The sequence below is a fragment of the Mytilus galloprovincialis genome, chromosome 8 (assembly GCF_965363235.1).
Source record: "Mytilus galloprovincialis chromosome 8, xbMytGall1.hap1.1, whole genome shotgun sequence".
NCBI classification, from domain to species: Eukaryota; Metazoa; Mollusca; class Bivalvia; order Mytilida; family Mytilidae; genus Mytilus; species Mytilus galloprovincialis.
Window position 1 is genome coordinate 9,446,992 of NC_134845.1, and position 25,378 is coordinate 9,472,369.

Genomic DNA, 25,378 nt, shown 5'->3' on the forward strand with positions numbered 1-25,378 from the left:
GAAGTCCCATTGTTGGCCTTCGGCTGTTGTCTGCTCTATGGTCGGGTTGTTGTCTCTTTGACACATTCCCAATTTCCATTCTCAATTTTAATGTGACGAACCAGGAAATGGATCCTGTTGTAACCGGGAGACTGGCTACTGATTTGAAGTTGATAACGAGCTGCAACCCACGACCGGTTGCAGATGTTGGCGATGCCAACGGTAGACAATGACTATAGGATCTAGTCACTTGACTGTGAATACTCGCTTCAACTCCACTTGTAGAATTAGACACAAGTCCTATGCAGTAGTTAACAATTTAATGATTCAGGATGGAATACATGTAGTTTTACAAAATGATGTACTTTGACACATTGAACAGATTGATACAAATTGAGCGGATGTTGTCAGTACGAATGCCCGACTCTCACTGAAGTTACAAACTTCAGAAAACATATTTAAATCAAGAATTTATATGGTGACAATTTCATAATAGAAAGGAGATAACTGAATGACAATGAAATAATACGATATTAAAAGATATAACAAAAGAATATAACAAAAAGCTGCCGTTTGAGCTTGAGGCTAAATAGCGCCGTAATTGAAATCGGACTGAAGGATTTAAAATTATTTTTTACGTAAGAAACCTTAAGAACTATGTAAAGCTGTGACTTTATCTATTATTTACAAAAAGAATGATCTTGAAACAAATTTCTGACTTTGTGAAAATATACTTGACACTTAATTATTACTTATAATACAAAAAGCTTTACAAAGAAAAATCGTTACATCATAATGAAATTACTTTGACGGACAAATATTGCAAATAAAATGATTTCGATAAAATAATGAATTATTATAAATAGTTTAACAATATAATGACATTTTATGACCGAACAGTTTGTCAATGAATGTTCAAAAGTATCATATTTATGAAGAATACCCTTTTCAAATAGTTCCAAATGAAGATGCATAATATACACAAATTATCCCTATCACACTGTTGACAAAATACACATATTCAACGTCTACATTCAAACTGCAGAACAGTTTATTCCATATTGGTATTATTTCAGTTATATTTTGAATAAAACAGCATAACCAACAGACAAGAATTGAAAATAACCGCGGTAAACGTCACGTGCTATTACATAAATGTATATAATCATGGTAATATGTTCGATCACACATGCGATAAATGAACGAACTCTCATACATGAATCATGATTGCTGAATCAGAGTGATAAGATTCAAAACATTTTCGACTGGAAGAATCCATAAGTATGAAATGTGAAGTAGTTCTGTCATGAAATAGAAGTTCCTAATAATATAATAAGGTTCTATTGTTATTCTCAACATCTGTCTTATTTTAAAAATTCTAAATTAAAAAAAAAAAAAAAATCAAAGTTATCTGATGAAATGAAATTTGTTTGGATTCTTTCATCTGAAGATTTATTTGTTACTGCAAACTTAAATTAATTATTACTCCCTTTTTGGAAAACGAAAGAAACTCTTTGAAATCATCAATATAGTTTGAAAAAATAGAAAGAATTTTTTTATAAAAAAAATCGATTAGGAGTTATCTCCAAAATACCTAGGTCTAATAATTGTCCTCCTGAAGAGAATATTTATATAACTTGTACTTGTGAAAATAATTTTGGAAATATCAAAATTATATTCACTGTTCGCGTAAGCCTTACTATATACAATAATAAACAAATAATTACAAAAATATACCAACACGGAAAAAAAAAGATCAAAAATTACATTCAAGTCGTGTTTGTTTTCTATTCTCTTTGTGAAATCTGAAATATAATTTAAACAGTAATTATGTTCCCAATCAATATCTTTTTGTTTTTGTATCATTATTCTAACAAACCAAATTACAAAACAGCAGATAACTACTATCATTTATGCCGTTTAGAACTGTTCAACCTTTTAACAGATTTTCACTTCTCTACCTTAGAATTGATTCTGACAGTTATAACATAGAACAGTTCTTAAACTAATAAGAACACTAATTCTTTGACATATCATTCTAAATTTCAAAGAGAGTTGGAAGCATGTCCAAAATGTATGTAACATATATCAGTACAACACCAACAAGTAATTTATATCCCTCTTAATTAATTTCAAATTAAAAATATACTGTCAAGAGCTTAAAATGGTAAATATTCATCTACTGTTCCTCTTTTAACTTCGTATGCCATTCTGATTTCATCCTCATATTTCAGAAGCTCTCCCTGCAAAAGAAAAAAAAACAACAACAATCAAATGCGTACTTGCAAAACTATTTCTTCAATTTTTCTATCTTTTAATATTAAACCTCGAACAATACTGAGCATGACTGTGATACTTTGCATGAACTTATTTTTATTAACACAGCGTTCTAAACTAGTTTGTGTGCATCCAATGGTCAATTGTTATAGCAAATAGCTATTTTGTTATCCATGTTTTAACAGGTCACATTTTCTTCATTAGATTGCAAAACCAAGTCCAAGAAAGAGTTGGTTAGGTTGTTAGAGAAATCGTGTAATGTATACCAAGACTGTATACTATTTGTATGCCCCACCTACGATAGTAGAAGGGCATTATGTTTTCTGGTCTGTGCCTCCGTTCGTCCGTCCGTCCGTCCGTTCGTTCGTCCGTCTGTGCGTCCGTTCGTCCGTCCGCTTCAGGTTAAAGTTTTTGGTCAAGGTAGTTTTTGAAGAAGTTGAAGTCCAATCAACTTGAAACTTAGTACACATGTTCCCTATGATATGATCTTTCTAATTTTAATTCCAAATTAAAGTTTTGACCCCAATTTCACGGTCCTCTGAACATAGAAAATGATAGTGCGAGTGGGGCATTCGTGTATTATGGACACATTCTTGTTATTTACTGCTCTAGCTTACTGCATCTGACATACACCGTGTGTGCGTAAATTAAAGCATTGCGCGTATGGGAAACTATCATGTACCATGTGCCTATATTCCTATACAGAGATTTTTATTGATGTATTGCTCTGTAACTTATAGCAAAACACAAAATCACATGCAAACTAACAAAACCACCTGTGACCACCGATGCTGCGAACCAGGTAATCAGAAGTATCATATTAAAATACACAAATGATCACATAATATAATTTCCTTGAAAATATTTTTTTTAAAACAGCTTTAAGAGTCTCTCTTTCTAAGTGCCGTCATAAGTCTAGTTATTCATAAAACTGGTCATCCACACTTGCTTTTAAACATATATACGGTGTGAAAGAGTTTGATGTTGTACAAATTATAATTTGTACAGATACTTTGTACAAGTTATCAATGTTTTATGAACTGCTTAACACAAATGGATGATTAAAAAAAAACCCAGTCTTTTGTTTTCCATGTTTCGTCATATTTTCACAACTTTATGATACAATCTAATACTGAGCATTGATACAAAAATATTAAATAAACTACAAAAAGACTTTTTATGGATATGAATATGGTATCAGGAGAAAAATAAAATTTGAATTTAAACCATTCAGGTATCCTCATTTCCAGTTGGATGACAAGTAGAATAGCACTAAATGTTCGGTTGAAGTATATAAATTTGAATTTAAAACATTAAACTAGTTCATTTTAGAAGATAAAACTGTATCACCTGGTGCAAGAAGGTATAATGTGTCAAAAAACTTATAACTTGTACAAAAACTCTGTACAAATTATAATTTGTACAAACTTACATCTTGTACACAACATATACATACACACCCTTAATATAATTAACTAGTAAAGATAAAGAGTATAATTATTCTCAAAAACAAGTTTCTGTGAAATTACGGATAAAATAAAATATAAATGTAACACATACAACAATGAGGTAAATTTTGTTAGAACAGTATGGGGGATTTCTAATGAAACAGAACACGATGTTATCATCGGTACAGTTTACAAACCACAAAAAAATTCCACCTTTAATGTACAGTAGTTAATTATGATTTTATTTTGGGGGTCGTAAGTGAAACACTGTCAGATTTACAAAAACAACTAGACGCTTAAAAAAAGAATATAGCATGTTCTAATTATATATAAAAGTCAATGTAAATATCAAAGAAAAAGGAAAATAGAATTAATTTTTAACTTATTACTGTTATCGATTATGATTTATAGATCGTTATAGTTATACAGATATCTAGTTGAGAGTATTTTTTTGAAAAAAAATCACAAGTCATAACTATTTTTGTTTGTTTCATGAACAGGACGTTTCATAAAAACGAAAAAAGGTACTAGCTGTGTAAGCAACAAGTTTTGTGTTCGATGTTATGAACAGGTGAAACTCCGAAATTTCACAAAATGAACGATGAATTTCAACCATAATTATTTGACAAAGTAAGTATTGTTAAGTTGCTGTGAAGTCAACATAATGGGTAACACTTATTTATTGTATTACATGTTCATCTAAACTTTGTATACCACTGTTTTATCTAAATAAAACCAACATCAAGATTATTTGACACTTTGTCGCTACCTACTAGATATTTGATTAAATACTATTAATTATTGGGCAAATCTTATATCCGACGAAGAAAAGAAACTCTCGGTTATTCTGTTAAAACTTTGTCAACAATTATTACAACGGAGACATATCTTAGTGTGATAATGTAAATTAAGAGCTTGCTTATGTCAACTATCACATATAGAGAATATTATTATTTTTAGTAACAACTGGTTGCTTAATACCGTTGACTTAAGATTCACTGACCATTTTAAACAGACATTGCATGGTACTCAGCAAACTCTCTAAAGAATCCAAGTTATAGATTTTTCGAAACCATTAAATTTTGAAATCTGCTTTGATATTCTAGATGAAAAAAATATTGATTTGTCTTGTAGAATTATAACTTAAAAACAAAAATCTTATTGAAATTTAAAGATGGTAAAATACTCACTGGGAAAACCTTATTTGTTCCTTTTGTTAATTCAATGATACTAGGACACACTTGTTAATATTTTTAAATTCTCATAAATTGCAATAACCCGTCTTAACTATACATTTTACAAGTTTATGCAGATTTATCTCAATAATTTCTGCATGCACACTATCTTCTTGCTGAAAACTTTATGTCTCCATTTTACATTTGTATAAAGAATTGTATCGAATTGCAGTGGTAACATAAATTATATATTCACACTTATAAAAGGAAGAAAATTCTTATGATTTCAAAATAACTATCTTTTTTTTTTAAAGAATAGGTATAACGGTCGGACAATTACAAATGATATCAGAAACATTTATAGATTAACAATTATAGCGAAATACTAGGAATTAAGATAATTTAATAACTTACATCTCTAGCTGAAATTCGTCGTCCATTTTTTTTCTTACTTTTCAGATCACTAATTTTATTCAAGGTTTGTTGCAAAGATTCCTGAGATCTTTCTAAATATTCTTCCACTTTGTCGTGTACTTGTGGTTCAACAGCCAACACTAACTCTGTTTCATAACGAGCAGGTTGCACGTTGTAGGCAATGGGTCCTGCTATACTGAACCCCAAATAAAAATGAACGTCTTCTTCAGAAAGAAACTCTTTTTTGCCGCTTCTGATTTTTCTGATTTCGATGTAACGATCATCGAAAGGAGATGTTTTTTCATTGATCATACGAATATGGCATTTTCCTTTACATATTTTCAACTGACCTTTTAATCGTTGTAAATTGTTTTTTAAGGTTTGGTTTGCCCATATTGTATTATCGAATTCGGTTTCGGGTTGCTCCCGAAAGAAAATATCGAATCTATGACAAATAGAGTTAAATCCACGACCTTTTGATAGAAAAAATTGGGTGGTAGCCTGAGTTATATTTTTCTCTTCTTTCATTACTGGATAATTCGCTACACGGGATCTTCCATGCTTTGTTTCCCTATCAAGATGAAGATATTTTAAACTGTCATAGAAAAGGTCGTCGTCGTAAACTATATCTATGTTATTTGATGGCCATAAAAGTATGCAAATAAAAAAATGTGCAATGTCTTCATATCCTCGTTTCATTTTTATGATTTGCTTACAGTACTCAAGTATGTTATCTGCAGAATCTCTATTTCTTCCTCCCAACAGACCGAGAACAATATTCACTGATACTAAATTTGCTAAATCTTTGGATTGACGGTCTGTAATTTTTATCAAATGATCTTTTATTTCAATGCATCGTTGTACTGCATCGGCTGCAGAGAACTGATTTGAGCGTTTTCGTATTTGGCGTAAAATATTACAAATATTCATATACGTAGTACCACCAAGTTGCAACAAACGTCGTCTGTGCCAATTGTTCATTACTTCCGGCATCTGTGATTTAGGACATTCCTCTGGAGTAGCTCCGAAGAAAAATTTAAAGTCATTGAACAGATCTGGATATTTGAATTGAAGATTCCTGTAAAGACGGTGTTCACGCGACTTTTTATTGGTCGATACAGTACTATCATGTGCGTAAAATGTCGTGTTAAAACATAGGCATTCCTCAAATTTGGCAAATGCTCTTTCTCCATGATTGATTAACGCTAAAAATTTTGGTCTAAACTTTTCCCATACATCATTGATTTCCTCGGGGGAAAATTCTGAACATGTCAGATATTTTTTTATATCGACATAATTTGAAAATCTTACATGATTGCTTATAAATTTTGCACATGTTATAATAGTTTTAATAACACCTTGAATTGGATACAATAAATGACCTTCAGTGCCAACTTTGAGACGACTTGCCTCAAGGAAATGATCGAGAGCGTCTAATATTAGTGAAATGTACTGCACTGCGTCCTGAGGATTAATTTTATCTAACGCTTTGGTATCATGCTTAAACTTGTCTTCTAAGACGGTTGCAAGCGTGTAATGACTAAAGCTACATGCTGTTGTATTATTTACTGACATCTCTATGGCCTGCCTTGCCCATATTTCAGCGTTATCAAAATCCTTATACTTCACACACAATCTAGCAAGCGCCTGCGCTATATAACTGTCTTTGAACTTGTCTAGACCCCTTTTCAATACATCAACAGCAACGGTCCATGATTCTTTTTTACATATTTCTTCAATTAGAGGAGAAAATAGTGTTGTTCTACTATCGTTATATTCTTCTTTAAGCCGTCTCTTTAGCATTTCCTTTGTGAAATCGATAATCATTCCCCTCGCATGTGTTTGACTCTGGATTATTGAACTGTCTAAGAACCTCAATGTCAGTGCACCTAAGGAAAGGCTTTTGTTTTCCAAAATTTCACTTAGTACAGCCTCTGCTAAAGCGGGATGAGCCATTCGTATTTGCATTCCACTCGCAGTCTCTTTTGGTTCTATGATAAGAAATATTTTCAACACATCTGACATAGTTTGTTCCCAATACAGCGTCTTAGTGGTCCGCAGGCCCATAATGTCATCACAACACTCTAGAGGTATAAAAGCACTGGGGCCTCTTTTAGAAGTTGGGACGTATGATGATAATAATGATGTATATTCAAGCAACTCAAATTCGTTTGATCTAAAATCAAGCTGTGTCAGAAAACGCTTTATTGTGTTTTTAATATAATCTTGGTTAAATCCTTCTCTTAAAATCATAAAGGATATCAAATACTCTGGTTTATACTCCGACTCGGTACTTTCCATTTTTTCATACTTTTCATGCATCCAATCAACTTCTTCACTCGTCAGTTGCTGCTTCAAGTGTTCAATAACATCCCCTGTATTACTATATGTTGGACTATTAAACGATGAAAGTTCTGTTATTTGTTCCTCTCTCTGGCATAAGAGAAAACAACATACCAAACCTTCTTTGACAAAATTTGATCTGTATTCGATATAAATTTGGCGCATTAAGTCCTCAAATGAAAATTCAGAACACTGCAAATCGTCTATCAATAGTAAAAGAGGCTTCGAATAATAATTTTCTTTATATTGCCAAAAAGAAAGAATATTTTTGGCTGTTCTTTCCGTAATTTTCTTAACTATTGCACATCTGTAAAGTGCACGAAATTCCCATAGGACATGTCGCGCTAATGTACTTCCACCAGCCCCTGGTTCGTGTTGAATAACAATCGTTGAAATAATTTTATTCTGTCTATTTTGTCTGTGACTTGTTGGTGTTGTTCGAAGAATATCTGCAATAGTCCGTTTTAATCGATCAAAACAATGTCGTTTTAAAACTTGATCCTGAAAGTGAAAATTGAACCAATCAACTTTATTACCTTTGTAAAATTGAATTTCTTTTTCTAAAGCGAATCTTGAGCGTTCCTGCCTAGTTTTAAACTTTTTGTTTTCGCATTGTTTTGAGCTTAAAATGTGTATCTCACTCAATGTTTCAACAAATTTTTCATCAGCAGACACGCTTACGCCACTCGATGTCATAATATGTATTGTACTTTCTTCTTCACAACCGGCTATTTCTAGAAAAGTAGAGTTTACATGCTCCCATGTTAGACCTTTTCCATAAACGCTGCATTTTCTGATGTTGTCTTCCATTTCCTTGAACTCTTGAATAAACCTTTCTAAGATGTCATCAACAGTAACAACTATAATTTGGTTCCATCCGAATCGTACAACAATTTCACGAAACGTTTCAGTTAATCCATCAAAATCGGTAGAAAGCAGTAACATTATGACAACTGCTCTACCGGGCGGGATTATTTCTTTCTGACTGAAAAATATTACAGCGTCTCTTATTCCTGCAGAATAAACATTTGTCCAGTCAGTAGTATTTAAATGAAACTTTGGTGGTCGAAGATCAGATCTTCCATTGCTGAAAATCCAAACAGTCTTCATTTCATGTGGCATTCCAAGTTTAGTTGCTAGTTCATATTTTCTCCCAGAGAATTCCTTGAAAATTTCTTCGTCTAATAAAATCGACTTCTCTTCATTTCGCAAGCAAGAGCACAAACCATCTTTGTTAGAACAATCATCAAAATCAAATACAGCATGAAAAGTAAAATGTTTGATAAATTTAAACGAGCGTATCCATTGGATGGTATGCCTCTGTTTATCGGTTGGTTTATTCAGTATAAGAATTGGCCATACAGATTGGTCAAATTTATCAGAACCATTACACAACCGTTTTCTGAGTTTGTCCATCGGTAATTCAGATTGTTCGTATAAATCTGTATTTAGATTTTGCTTTTCGTCTTCTTCCCTCTTTCGAATGATGTCTTTAAGTTCCGTTCGAACAAACAAATCTAGTTCTTGTTTAACTTTTTGCACTGTTCCAGTATCTTCTCGAACAAAACAAGTGAACTCTTTTTCTATCTTTTTTATATTACCAAGATTGGGCAGTTTGCTTCTATTTACTTTAAAGCACTCGTCTTTACAAAAATGTGATGATGGTTCAATATCAATCTCAACAACAAAGTTTTTACAAGACGGCAGGTCCGCAATAACTTCAACAAAAACAGGATTTCCTATACATTTAAGCGCTACTCTTTGATGATGACTTTCAAAGCAATGCTTGATTCCAAGTCGTAACGACTCTGTAAGTTCCATTCGAACGTCACGTTCAAACCCTGTAATAGGAAATCCAACTACTTCTCCGTGTAAATATTGTTTGCTTTGAGTATCACCTATGCCAAACATAATAGTTCCGTTTTTTCGAGCATTCATACAACCACACGCAAAGCGCATGGTTTCATTGTTTATGAACCTAGACAACCACACTAATCCTTTGTTTAATACACTCTCAGTTACGAACTTAAATTCAAAGCATCTGTACGACACTGCACCGTCGTGTTCAACCGTAGACATAACCCATCGTTCATGATATTGCACAGCCGTATCATCTGCTTTAAACTCACGACATCTTTGAATGATCAGCTCTAGATTCTCATGACTGGATTGGTTTTGAATCATGCTATCTTTGATTTCTTTTTTGCCTTCCAAACGTTCGATTTTTTGAAATTCATTTACTATTCCGACACCACCACATGAAGCTATATGTATTTGTTTTAGTTTGAATCCATATGCATAATCGGAGGGATCAAATAACAAATATTTTTGACTTGAATCAAAACCAAATGTGTAAATAGTTTTATGTTTAACATTGTCTGGGTTAACCAAATTAGTACAGTAGCCTTCAGTGGTAGGAGTAAGTAAATTTTTGTCAATCAACATAAAGATGTTTCTATATTTAAGCATTTCATCGACATCTTTTTCCATCATAAAACGCATCTTCAATGGAGCTTTTGGCAATGATATTGGTTTTCCCTTGTAAAGCAAACAGTCATCTTTTTGTTTGTTTATTTCAAAAATAGATTTGTCAGCATCGGATAGGTATTGATACCAACTTGCCATATTTTTTCCTATTTTGTCCCAAATTGTTTTTCTTGATCCGTCACAGGTAAAATCATTTACAGCCGATAGAACAATAAATAATAATCTTTTTTCAAGATCATTAGGTTTTGTCCAGTTGCAGTGAATAATATTAAGCTTACAATTAACATCGTTGTCGTGATTTTCAACAACTGGATATAAGCGTAGAGATTTCGTAAAGAAAGATTGCCATTGCTCGTCTAAGCCACTAGGTGAATTGTTTTTATTTTGATCTTTAACATTTTTTGGGGCATCTAATCTTGAATTGAATTGATAAAGTGTATCATTGTCCTCGCATTGAACTATTTTGTCTGAATATTGCACATCACGTGTTAAACCGTTGATATCGATTTGATTCGTATCTTGGTCTAATTCAAGTGAGTTCTCAAGGTATGGTGATGTAAGGATACGAACATTTCTTGATAATTGGAGAGGACTTGACCCTGAGATACGAACCAATTCGTTTTGTACCCTTTCATTTTCTTCTAACTCTACTGTGGTAGACTCTGGAAATGATATTTTAGACTCGTGAAGCGGTTCCGTTTGTAAACCTAGGTCCATCTGATTTAAAATGTCACATTTTCCACCGTTAGTTGAGTTGTTCTGATCTAAAGGCTGATTGCTGGGTATTATATTTGATATACATGTATTTGATTCCTGAACGGATAATTTTTCTTCTTGTAGAAAATTAAAACATAATGTATTATTTCCAGAAGCTTTATCGATATAATTTGGAAAATTGACTTTTGTTTCTTGTACTTGAGAATCGAGTTCGAGTAGAGGTTCCGATGTGCAGGGAATACAGTTAGAATCAAGGAGGTTTTCTGAAATTAAAGATTGATTTTGAAATTCTGCAACATTTTTTCCTGGTGACGTGATTCTTTTGTCAGTCGGTACTGGTGATATTTCAGAATCACTTTGAACATGAGCAAACCTTTCTTCAATAAGTTTATCCCTTCGTGCAAATACTTTTCTGTATATAATGCCAAATTCGTTTCTTTCGTGTATGTCGTTTTGCATTTCTGTAGAGTTAGAATAAGAGGCAAATACGATGCCATCAATGCATCTTTCGGTAATAAGTCGGCAAATATTATCAATATCCTCATCGCTAATATTTACTGTTTCTCGTATAAAGCATCCAACAGTTTCGGTAGTCCAATCTTGAAATCTTGACTTGTGGTTTATTACAGAACAATTGCGGAGGAGTAAAATTTTTCTTGCAAGCCCAATTGGTATTTGAAGGTCTGATTCTAATTCACGGTATCCTGTATCTCTATACAAAAAAAGTGCTTCGCCATCAAAATATTTAAACATGGGAAATTTGTCAAAATCGTTGTTTGTCATTCCTACAACATTTTTAAGCCATTCTGCCATGTTATCAACTGAAGAATCTTTTGATATTGCAGTAACTTCACCTGTAAAGAAAATAGCAAGACAAAGTCAATGTATGAATATAAGCAAAAAAGCTGTACGGTGTGAACAAATGCTCCGTGTTGAAGACCGTACTTTGATATACATAGTTTACTTAAACAAATTGTGACTTGGATTGAGAATTGTCTCATTGGCACGCATACCACATCTTCTTATATATATACACATATAATTTAGACTTTGGATCAAGTCTTTTTGAACTGTTGTATAAAATCGTAAACAAATGTTATTTGGAGAATTAACCTTGTTTTGTAAATGACAAATAAATTTGTCATTTTTAATTTAAGCATCTAATTTAAGACTCGGAACGATTTAAAATTTACAATTTTGCATCAACAACTGTGTATCATTGACAATCTTATGTTGACTTACATACATACTGTGATAAGTATTTCAAAAGTACTTTGTACATAACCATGTTAATAAACTTGGATGTCATATATGGTTTACTACAACCAATATTATTTATTACTCTGGTAATGGTATGCAGAAATTAAGTTAAAGAATTATAAAACATGCACAGTTCTGATGTATTGCAAACGCCATCAGTTAGTAGTAACAGTGAAGATCAACTCACAGTAAGCGAAAATAGTATGTTAGGGTTGAGTATTAATATATGTTTTACTGTACGTTTCTTCCGTTTCCGTTTCAGCTACCCCTCTTTGATATTTCAAAAAGTTTAATTCAACATTCCAAAATTTTTAATTTGAAAACTTTTAAACATTTTGAATTGATAAGTGTTACACGGTCGGAAATTGCTTTATTATATGTTGTATGTAAAACCAAAAACTTCACAATTGTCTCATATAATATCGAAGGAATGACTGTAATATTTGTTCTGTCTATGAAAAGTTAACATAAAAAGTGTGGTGCACACAGAATAGCCCGCGTAGTGGGTTATTCTAAAGAGTGCACCACATTTTTTTAAATGTTATTACGAACAGTCAAGAATAAATATTACAGTAATTTCTTATAATTTAATTCTTCATTCCATATTAAACAGAACTATATCATGAAAAAACGTTGATGATGTAACGGTCATATGACACAATTATGTCTATGAGCTGATAAACAAAACAACGTCAGCCAATCAGGAGACGCGTTACATTTAAAATTGAATTATATTCATATAATAACTGACAAGTTTAAAACTCATGGCATGCCTTATACAGTCCTATTTAATAAAGAGTTCCTACCATCACAATTAACGTTACGACCACCCTCAGCATTTTGGTTGTTTTTTGTTACAACCAAAATGCTCGAATTTTTTAATGTCTTTTTTTACGAAAATTTGAAAGATTTATGCTAATATTTTGTTCAATATCAACGTAATGACAAGCGGGTTGACTCAAATAAAACTTTTACTGCACAAAAACTGACCTCTAGAGTTAACCCCTATTTTCGACTAACCGTAACTTTACGTTTGGACCATCCGCTTACCACCAGTAAAGTTTGGCTGTACCTGTAGAAAATTTGTTTCAACTGAATAGCACATCCTGATAGTTTACGGTGATGTTGCCGAGTCCGGATATTTTGATACGATCTGGGTAAACTAATTTATCTTTTAAATAAACTTATTATACAAGCGTAGGTCTCCAACTCAACATTGAAATTAATCAATGAATATTTTATTGGTATGAATATTGATTTTGTTATCAGTAAATTAAAACAATACTTAATATTACACTTAGGTACTTTCACTGTACTACAATCTGTCGATAGCTATATTATGGCATTACAAATCGTCGTGTTTTTAAACATTTATTTTATACGTTGTATGCATACCTCTTGATATTTTAGTCTTAGATATATAATTTGTTTTTTTAAGTTTTTTATTGCCTTTGAACTAGCTATCAGACTTTGATGTTGTTAGTGAAGAGGGATGAGTATATCCCCTTCTGCGTCCTGTCTGTGTCTTTGTTTGATCTGAGGAGTTCAGTCTATTCAACAGATAGATTTAGTTTGTTCTGATGTTATGCTTTTACACTACTATCGTAAATACCGCATACTTGGCGTTTACTATGTACCGCGCTTTATGTAACGTCACGTCACCTTGATGTGTTACTATGCTTTTCTTATATATCTATCAAATAGTCGAGACGTCTTTCATTTTTCACCCACTTTATGATATTATGGTGCCGTAACCAAAAGGGAAAATGGATACGAAGATGAAAGCCGTCCAAGCGGGACACAAAGGTGCAGTAACGAAACTCCTGAAGAAATTTGAAGAAATTCAACAAAGTTCCGAAGCGGATTACGAGGAAATTTCAACATTATTAGAAGTAGTCACTCAGAAAACAGAACTTTAGAAAACATATGGGAGAAAAACTTCAACTGGGACGAATTACTACCTGACTCAACGATCACAGAATTGGTGAATAATAGAAAGGATATACAGGAAGCCACAAAGACAGTTGTACGCCGACATTACTTTGATGAAAGTTCAGACACAAACAACGACAACGTTATACATGCATTCATGAACTCTAGTATGAAAGCCTACGGCGCATGCGCGTATATTGTCGCAAACGGAAAAAAGTTCCTTAATAATGGCAAAGAACAGAGTAGCAACTCTGAAACAACTGACAATACCCAGATTAGAGTTGATGGCTGCCGTAATTGGAAGCAGACTTTTAGCACACATTAGCAACACTTTGCAGATATCTATGGCCAAATAGTTTTGACCTGGTTAGGTTCAAAGAAAACTTTAAAACATTTATTTCAAACCGCGTTAAAGAAGTTACAGAGCTAACAGAAAAGTTGACTTGGCGATACTGTCCAAGAGATTCAAATCCGGCTGATTTATTGTCAAAAGGAATAACCATAGACAAATTCAAATACAACCGACTTTGGATGCATGGTCCAGATTGGCTCACAGTAGAAGATAATTGGCCAAAATAGCACACAGAAGAAAACAATAATTTTATCCACTATTGTATAGCAAGAAGTCGTAGTAGATACTGTACAAGCTAAACAGAACATATTTACAATACACACGATACAAGGGATCGGAAATGTCATCGATTTGAATAGATTCAACTCATTAAAGAAACATCTTCTTTTACCAGTTACTAGTTACGTGAGAAGATTTATTACAACCTGTAGAACACGAGCTATACAAACAGGTACTAGTATGTTGAACACGATCGAAATACAAAACGCATCTATAAGGTGGATACAATACACACAGAAAAAGCATTATTCAGAAATCATTCAAGATTCGCAAACAGGAGAGGGAAAAACATAACCTTGTCAAACAACTCAGATTATACATAGCTAAAGACAAATTAATTCGCTGCGATGGACGCATTCATAATGCACATCTTGAAGGTTATACAAAATTCCCCATATTGCTACCCGCAAAGGACAAATTGACACAACTTATAATTATGGATCACATGTAACTCATTTTCATTAAGGATTATCGAGTGCCGTTACATTACTACGCCAACCCTATTGGATACCATCGATACGACAAATTATCAAGAGCATTATACATAAATGCGTGATCTTCAAGAAAGTTGCTGGTCGACCGTATTCGGCTCCAAATCCACCTTTTTGACCTAAAGACCGACTTACAGAAGCACCCCCGTTTTAAGTAACCGGGGTAGTTTTACTGGTGCTTTGAATGTTAAAACCACAGATGGACTTACCAGTAAAGTATACATTTGTCTATTTACTTTCGCAAACACTCGTCCTGTACATTTGGAAGTAGTGATGAATTTATCTTAAGATTGAACTGTTAAGAACACTTGTTATGGAAGTTGACAACTCAACGACAGACCTTTAACATACGTATCATCCGACCCGTTATATGAACCGCTCACCCCGTCCCACTAACTTTACGGACGTAGGATAACATCACTGCCTTACCTTACGAATCAGGAATTGGAACATTCACTAAATGATATGACACATAAATCTACGAATAAACTGTTTAAGATGAAATCACAGATTATTCAAAGTTTTTGGTATAAATGGAAACACGAGTATTTAACAGCTCTACGAGAATATCATCGTTATACTGACAACGTTAAACAGCTCATCAGCACTGGAGACGTGGTACAAATCTATGAAGATTCGCCTAGGATCAAATGGACACTTGCCGTTGTCGAAAAACTCCATATAGGAAGAGACGGACTAGCAAGATCTGCCGTCATACGGACCAAAACTGGACTTACATCGCGTCCGATCACAAAACTGTACCCACTTGAAGTAAGTTTGAATAGCGATGATGACAATACAGACTGTGCAATTATGTCGCAAAGCTAAAATGGTTGCCACGGAGAAGATAAAGAAATGGACAAAGTGAATTATACAAAGACTTTAAATGTGTTAATAGCGAGATTCAACTTAGTTTTTTATGGACATTAATTCATTTGAGAAATGCTTACAGTTTTCAGTTATTTTATTTTCTTAATGGTTAAATTCAATGTTTTTTGTTAATTTTACTTTTGTGCGTCCCCCAGTATATCATAAATACCGCACACTTGACGTTTACTATGTACCGCGCTTTTTGTAACGTTACGTCACCTTGACGTGTTACTATGCTTTTCTAATACACTATCAAATAGTCAAGACGTCTTTTATTTCTATCACCCACTTTATGATAACTACCCTGTCCCACGTTCGGGGAGGTTTAGTGCTCCCAAAAAGGTTGATCCCGCTATATTCATAAGGTGCCGGTCCACAGTAAGAAGCCTATAGTTGAGTGGTTGTTGTTGGTTCATATCTGTCGTATATGGTTTTCGTTAATTGTTTTGGTATACATTATCACTCTTGTTTTCTAAATTGAATTGTTTCATGATGTCATGTCCGGGTCTTTTATAGCCGCCTATATTTTTTGATTTCCCCCCATTGTTAAAGGCCGCATTGTTGTCGCCTATAATTGATTACATTCACTTCGTTTAAACTTTGAAGGATTGATGTCTCATCGGCAATCTTAAAACCCATCTTCTTGTTCTTATATAGATATTCTCGGTTTCTGTGTTTTTTTTACCACACTTGTTGACAGATGTACGAAACATTAAGTACAGAATGTAGCCATATACTTGTTATACTAATATTTACCCATCATTCCTCCTTTAACTTTCATAAGGATGGTGACGTCGTCATTTGGCTGAATCCGTTTTAATACTGAAGAACAAACTAGTCGACCATAAAACGAAACCATGATATTATTCTTTGCAATTGTCAATGCATCACAGATGTCATTGATCAAACTTTCGACACATCCGGTCCTGACTAAAATTACTATTGGTTTTATCTTAGTCATATTGATACGCAAAGGTATTCTGTGCATCTCATTTTCAAAGATGTATTTCTCTGCTGTATTTACTTTTAACAGTGTTTTTTGTTTTGATTTTTTTATCCTTTTCGACTTGTTGTTTTTCCTGTGAATATTAAACAATGATTCTACCTCTCCTGAGAATTCTTTACTGATAATCACTTCTCTTTGTGAAAGACCAATATTGTCGACAACTAGTTTTGAATGAATAAAAAATCGTGCATGCTGGTCAGTTATTTTCAACTGAAAATAAAAGAAATAATAATATGCGAAATTGTTGTAACAACAAAGACGACTTTTAACGGAAATTAAAAGCTAACTAAATATTACTAGTATGTTATATACATATAAATATTCATGGATCTACAATCTGTCGATACCTGTAACTTGGCATTGCACAAGGTTATGTTTTTATCTGGCTGTTCATGACGTCTTTACACTAAATCCATTGGATGTTGGATGTGTACGGATTGATATTTTTGTCTTAGATGCATGATTTTTTTATTAGTTGTTAGTGGTTTTGAACTAGCTGTCAGATAACTGCGATCAGATCTGTTAATTGCGTCTTTTTGTGTCGGGATGTATAAGTACCCGGCCACGTCCACTTGTATTGTTGTCCATCTGATGAGTTAAGCCATTTTCAACTGATTTTTATCATTCGTTCTTATGTTGTACTGTTATACCACTGTCCCAGGTTAGGAGGAGGGTTGGGATCCCGCTAACATGTTAAACCCCGCCACATTATTTGTGTATGTGCCTGTCCCAAGTCAGGAGCCTGTAATTCAGTGGTTGTCGTTTGTTTATGTACTACATGTTTGTTTTTCGTTCATTTTTTATATAAACAAGGCCGTTAGTTTTTTCGTTTTTTTCGTTTGAATTGTTTTACATTGTCTTATCGGGGCCTTTTATAGCTGATTATGCGATATGGGCTCGCTCATTGTTGAAGGCCGTACGGTGACCTATAGTTGTTAATATCTGTGTCATTTTGGTCTTTTGTGGATAGTTGTCGCATTGGCAATCATACGACATCTTCTTTTTTATATATGTCATTTTTTTTTCAATTGTTCTTATTTGACAAATTTTGGCAAGAAATAAACGACATCTTAAAAGGAGTATAGTCCATCAGCTAGTCTTCAAAAGCGGTCAAGTTAAGGAGTTTGTGTTACACCCCAGGGTACCGCGATTTTTTTGGATAGAATTCAACTTCATTATCTTATTGATAAGATACAAGGTGTTAGACTAAAAAAAAGTGTCCAAAAGAGGTTTAAAAACGTCCCTTTCAATGGTCTCCTCATTTAGCTAATTTTTAATTAAAATTTTCGATATAAAGCGATTAAATAAAATTAAATTATAGGTTTAAACAACTAAAACAGATATAAAACTACCATATTTAATGTAACTCTGAAGATTTTTTGTTTTAAAAAAATGTTTATTTACATTACAAACAATCCGATTTTTTGGGTTGAAATTAAGGCATATTTGCTCTTTTCATACAGAAATTCGTAATGCAATTATCCGTTTTTGTAAATTAAAATTTAAAATTGACTGGTATGCAATGTTTAAACTATTTGCAGTATTTATATATCGTCTAAAATATGAATTATTCAATAAAACATATGTACGTGCAAACACTCGTGAAATATCGGAGATCATCACATTACCGTCTTCGATTCAGTCGATAATATATTCATACCTGAGTGCACACATACGCACTTTAAGCTTATTAATTTGCAACTGAAAACAAACATTAAATTGACGAGTATGTTGTTTTTGTGAGACAAATTATTTTATAAAGTAAATGTGTAAAAATATATTTATGAAAAAATGACAAATAAAAGTAATTTTTTGCGTTCTGAAAGGGTGCACTCTACGAGAGGTTATCCGGTTTGAATTATGTCCTCTTCCATGGTCTCTTGCAAACGTTAATAATACACCTGTAAAGACAAATAAATCTGTCCTAGGTTGTCTTTAAGAAAAGGACGTTGAACAAATGCAAGCCATTCCTGAGTAAAGCATGTGGATATTTGATGGTATGGCAGTTATTCAATCTTTTACTAGGATACCAAGTACTTTTTCTGATTTGGCAATTGTTGTTTAATAAAACACCCTTTTAGTTTCAGAAAGAGCTCCCCGCATTGATTTTGTCATTGATCAGTATCCAACAATATCCATAAAAAATTTAGAACGGGATCGCAGGTCCTTGGGAGGTCAAATCATTACGACAATTTCTAGATCAAAACAATCTTGTCCTCGGCAATTGAAAATTTTTTTGTCAGTTGGTAGACTAAGACTAATACTATTAGTATAATAGTCCCATTTTATTTGTATCATATGGAAGTATGTGCCACAAAATATATGTTGAAAATGAAATAGTGACAATTATAGAATGCATTGAGCTTCTAAGCATACAAGAAGAAGCCGACACAAAGATGTTTCTTCATGCAAAACACGTAGTTGATAAAGGTTACGATTCCATTGGTATAAAATCGTCTGACACGGATGTGGAAGTATTGGCCTGCTATTTTCAGAATTATATCAGTTAATATTATTATTCCAAATGAAGATTAATAAATGTGCAATTATCATCTACTGCCCCCAACAAAAGATCCAATGTTAAAGCACATCAAGCGAGCCAACTTTCAGGCAAAGATTTGGAAATCTGCTCTTCAACACAACACTGTTCCATCGCCAAACCACCATGGTTAGATTGTTGAGAACGATTTGATCAGCATCAATTGGCTAGACCAACCGCCAGTGTTAGATGATTTATTGATACTGATAAGCTGTTCATGTAAAGCTGGTTGTGCCACCAAAAGATGTTCATGTGTTCGACAAGGTTTATCCTGTACAGATTGCTGCAAATGTACGAATGCTTGTAGCAAAAAGAATAATCAAATCGTTGATATTGCTGACGATGACGACGAAGATGATAAAGATGATGGTGATGATAATTCGGTAGATGGCGTTGACGAAAATGAAGATGATTTTATGGATTGACCTTCTTCATGACCTTAAAATGTGGTGATTCTGTTGTTAAAAAAAACTTTAATATAGATCTTGAAACCCTGAAAGTTCTTTTATTTTTGTAGTACTATGTGATGTACATTGCTTATGTTTGTGTTTGTCATTGATTGATTCCATGTTTTTTCCCTTTCTTACCTTTGAATTTTGTTCAACTGCCTTTAGTTACTTGATGCTCTATGTTTCAATGTAAAAAATATACCTTTTTATCAAGAAAACTAGTATGTTTGCTTTGTTTCATTCAAAATCATGAATTTTGGATATTACCCTCCCCTCTTTTTTCTTGGTCCTATACGATTTAAAAATTAAATAAAAATTAGTCTCCGTATTAACAAGATATGAATTGTTCAATTTGATAAGAGAAATAGTACCGAATACTTGGTTACATTTTACTTTTTTCTGTATATATGGGTTAAACAAAGATTTTGATATACTCTTAAATAAGACCCCTTTTAACCCCTTTTGGACACTTTTTCAAAAGTCTAACACCTCTTAAAATATTCTTCAGACATTACTCTTTAGATTTATACAAAAACATTGCGGTACCCTGGGGTGTAACACAGAACTGAAATTTTACCTTACCAGCTGATGGACTAGTAATATAGATTTGTTAATAAAACAACAACACCTGATATTGGAATACAAAATCACAGACAACATGAATTACTCGATAATTTTGTTAATAACAATACTTAGTTTTCAATATATAAGTCATACTATGTATCTGAGCAGAAAACAGAAAATATAACCGTCTACAGAATTGTTGTTAATGAAGACACTAAGAGAGTTAAACCAATATTAATGGACACAAGACAATACGTTAAATGTTACAAACAATTAAAAAGGAACATAACAATGAATATTTTTTCTAGTATTGCTATTACAGTGTTTCGTAAACAAAATGTATGTCAATTAATCTAATCAGATGGCTATTCCCTGGATTGTTACAGGGTATGTCGAGAGAAAAGAGAAGCTTGGAATTTTGATGGTTTTTGTAACAAGCAATATTTGATGAATACAATTATTATGTTGTTAAAAAAGAAAAGAAAAGAAAGTATGTTTTTAAACCAACCAGATATCTTTTCATTCATGTAATGAAAAGTTGATGGATGCATGAAGACTGTCAAATTAGTGTTGATTAAAGGACTTAAATATACAGACAAGAGTGATACTACCCACAAACAATTAATTCAAAGTTTTTGATTCTATTCAGTGCTCGTTGAATCAACTGTCAAGTATGTAATGTCCCGAGAAAAAGATAGAAATACATGACCCCATTTATTGTATGAAACTTTGTCATCTAAGTGTTATATCTATTGTGTCGGTTTTTGTGATATAGTATATCATATGCATTAATTTGTTATAATAAATTTATGTATTTATGTAGTATGTATAAATAGACCAGCGGTAGAATAAGAAAAAAACCTCTTTAATGCACCAATCGAACACACGGCTGAATTATATATCACTGGAAAAAGAAAACTGGAAAATTTCAGATTAATGATGCCGTAATCCTGAGAAGTGGTCGGAGTTTTGCATAATTGAGGTCACAGGTCAACAGTTATATATTTCCAAATACTGTCCTAACTGTTAATTTTGTATAAATTTTAGAAATGAAAAATATATTAAGAAAGCATAATATTTAATCAGTATATATGAAGCCTGTAGGGAATACCATTTTTTAAAATACGTTATTTGTTTAACGTAAAAATTTATATTTTTAAGACATTTTGTTCATTTATGACTTTATTTTGTTACCTTTCAAGTATGGCCTTGAACTTTGGTTATAATTTGCTTAACTCGACTTTTTATTTTGCAGATCTCTAAAGTCAAGTAAAGGAGGGTCAAAATGGATTTCAGTGATTTAAGGTCCACTGGCTATTTTGAGTATTTCAATTTAAAACATTCTCAATCATTAAAAGCATGTCGATTTATATACAATAATCATTAAATTATCAATATTTACAAGGGCAAATTTTCCACGCGTGTCAAACCATTGTACGACTAAAGCTTGTGATAATATTTAGAACATACAAGCCACGCAATCGAAACATGAGTAGCACAAATATGTTACATGTCGTACGAACCCGGTGAAAAGGTGAAAAGTGTCATATTTGGGAAAAAGGGACGGGGTTGTATAAACGGCATTTGGAACATATCTGCTTTCATCTGTGAATTGGATATTTCATAATAGAAACTTGGAATAGAGCTAGCTTTATCAGTTAATTCTCGATTAGAAAAGAGAAATATTTACAGTGATGTTTTGTTTTTCTTTATTTTATTGTTTATTTTTTACTTAAATTTGTACTGAATTGAAAATGTGTATACTATTTACGGTATGTATTATCAACTACAATTTATTTTTATATGTGCCTTTGTAGTTTACTTTCAAACCTACAGTAACACAAACCTTTTTTGTTCACGTCTTTGTTAATTTACAATAAACTGTCTAACCTTTGCACTGTTAGATTAATTCTAAATTGAGAATGGAAATGTTTGTTTGAATTTGTAAGTCATTTGTGGAGTATGGTTGCACTATTTGACTGCACAATCTTTATTATACCTCGTCGTAAATTCGGAATAACATTTTTGTGAGTCAATGAGATGTTATTTTACTTAACTTACCAAAGCATTTGTTCGTTTATGTTTCGTTTTGGTAGTATTTGCACATAACTGGCTACAAGTCTTTTGATTCAAAGAATCAATCCATTTTATTTTCCCTCTTCGTTTACGCTGCATTGGCATAACACTTAGTATACATCCTGGATCATCCCAAAATCTATTTACTGTCTTCTTATATACTTCGTAGGTATATGTTTGCTGGTCGAAATAATTCATAATTGGTAGTTCACCCACAGTCTGCTAAGTAAATAGAGAGAGTCAATGTGAAAGAAGATATAAACATTTTTTTAAATCAGATTTGGTAGTTCAAAACTTCATTTTTTCTCCTTGGTTAGGTGTTTGAACACATTTTTATGTAAAAATAAAAAAGGTTCGAAATCAGTTATGTCAGTGATAAAGTAAATTTAAGCTGTGTCCTTAGCATGCTAACATATGAAAATATAACTTTTTCAGACTGAGTGATAAAGGACAATCTATGATTTCTGAAAACTTGTTTAGGACATATCAAAAATATGCAAACATTCAGCGGGACACTGTGTCTCGTCTGCGATTTTTGCAGTCAGTTAATAAGTGTAATGCTGACCGAGTCCTTCTATTAGTAAAATACAGAATTTTCAAATATTTGCAATCTTTTCGTTTAGAAGCTTATATGGATCTTCAAGGTTCTGTTTAAGTTTGGTAAGAACCCTTGTAAAAACAGGATCCGTCTAAATGTTAACTGTAGTCCATCTGTTAAACAAAATCAACTGTTAAAGTTTGATATAGTCAGATTTTTAACCTGAAATCACCGCAGCTCGGTTTACGTAAGTGTTGGTTAGTCATTAGTGTTTATTTTGTGTTACAAATATTTCCATTGATTACTATTCATATATCTAAGTAAAAAGTTAAATCACACAAATACTGAACTCTGAGGAAAATTCAAAACCAAAAGTCCAAACACATCAAACGAATGGATTACAACTGTAATATTCCTGACTTAGAACACACATTTTCTTATGTAGAAAATTGTGAATTATACTGGTTTTATAGCTACATGTAGCTATACCTTTCATTTGTATGACAGTCATATACAATTTCATTATATTAACAACAATGTTTGAACAAAACAAACAGACATAATAGGTAAAAATGTCAAAAATAGTTGTGCAGCAGTTAAATATGTTTTATAATATAAAATAAGGCTTAATAATAAAAAAAATTACAAAGAAAATAATAATAAAAAAAAGACACTACAAACGTTTTTAAGATGATAAACAACTCAGTCAGAATCTAGACCCTATACTTCAAGACCATCGTATAGTATTGATGAAGTTGATATCTTCAAGTTCTTGGAGTCTTAGATTAACTCTTTTAGAAAAACAAAGGAAGATATGTTCTTTTAAATAACACTGGTTCATCAATAACACATTTGAAATTGTAAAGGGTCAAATTGTTGATCAAGAAGCAAAATACCGCATATGCAAAATATGTAAAACAGATGTAGTGAATGGGGTTAACCTTTTGATTATTTGCGAAAATTATACTGTAGAGCAAGAACATATTCTACTATATTAGAGAAAACATTCAAACAAAAATAAAACATTTAAGATAAATATAGATTTTTTTTGCTGGTATCATCAACGTAGGTTTTATGAATGTTTAGAATATATTTTCCATATTACATCAGTTCATCCATAAAACTAAACGAACAGTAATATTGTACGTATCACATTAGGTTAATTACAGGTAGATAGTATAAAAAATCAATTTAGACTTCTTTAAAAACAACAGATCGTTAGTGAACATATCTGAAAGAAAAATCGAACTGTTAGCTTCTAATAAAAACCAAATTTTTACTATATACAACTGCTTTCCAATTTACAAACGAATTTCTGAAAGTTTACAACTTTGTAGATTTGTTTCAATGAAATATCAAACTATAAATGTGCCAGTTAATTTGATAAGTTCAGGAGTTCAATGAAAATGTATTCGGGAAAAATGTAGTATTATAAATTATGAAATAACACAAGTATTTCAAGGCCTAAAATCACCTTTGAGTTGTAAGTCGTTCAAGGATAACACAGGAAAGCGTTTCCTCTATCTGAGTTCTATAAGTGTGCATCACTTATAATAAATACTAGGGAGGAAGGATGTCATAATGAAATTGATATCAGTCATACTGAACGATACCTTGCATAAGATAGGATAAAACTATATTTGCTATATTACAAAATGCAGGAATCAATCGTTTAATCAAGTGAAATTAACAAACAGTATGCGTAGCAACAAATTAAATATAAATGAATAGTCAATCGGGGGAAAAATTCTCTTGTCTATTCCCCCTCCCTAAGAATATCAAATTTTCGTCCGGATTGAGACCTGACATGAAATTGTTCTTATCTTTGAATTACAGCATGGGTATGATTGTCACTCTGCAACAATACCAGGCAAATTTCAAAATATAAACATTGAAAATAAATATTTGAACATGATTTTTTAATTTTGAATGACATTTAAAGACATCTGTTCAGGAAGGCTGATTTTGTGGCGAAAATCTGGAATGGCTGCCGTGTGTATATCTTTCTGTATGGGTGTGCAAATATCAGATTTTTACATTTGTATGCGGCGATGATAAGCAATTTTATATTTCACTATACGAACCTATTAAATCATATAAACCACGCCTTTAAATATATATAAACAGGTTCAACAATCCTGTTGGTAGTCAGATATACAATTTCGATTCATCTAAAAATAAC

General features: G+C 32.4%; 1 protein-coding gene across 2 annotated transcripts; it reads right to left on the reverse strand.

Annotated features, from left to right (window-relative positions):
- Positions 1 to 284: 284 nt before the first annotated feature.
- LOC143085023 (sterile alpha motif domain-containing protein 9-like) lies at positions 285 to 25,378 on the reverse strand. 2 transcript variants are annotated; one of them, XM_076261151.1, is made up of 5 exons: positions 25,281 to 25,378; positions 22,644 to 22,880; positions 16,781 to 17,240; positions 5,294 to 11,694; positions 285 to 2,222 (listed from the first exon to the last, which is right to left on the reverse strand). In XM_076261151.1, the coding sequence occupies exons 2-5, from the start codon at positions 22,854 to 22,856 to the stop codon at positions 2,139 to 2,141; spliced, it is 7,158 nt and encodes a 2,385-aa protein (XP_076117266.1). In that variant the 5' UTR covers positions 22,857 to 22,880; positions 25,281 to 25,378; the 3' UTR covers positions 285 to 2,138. The 2 variants fall into 2 exon arrangements, with proteins under 2 accessions (XP_076117266.1, XP_076117268.1); XM_076261153.1 differs by having other exon boundaries at positions 22,644 to 22,877; positions 25,281 to 25,372.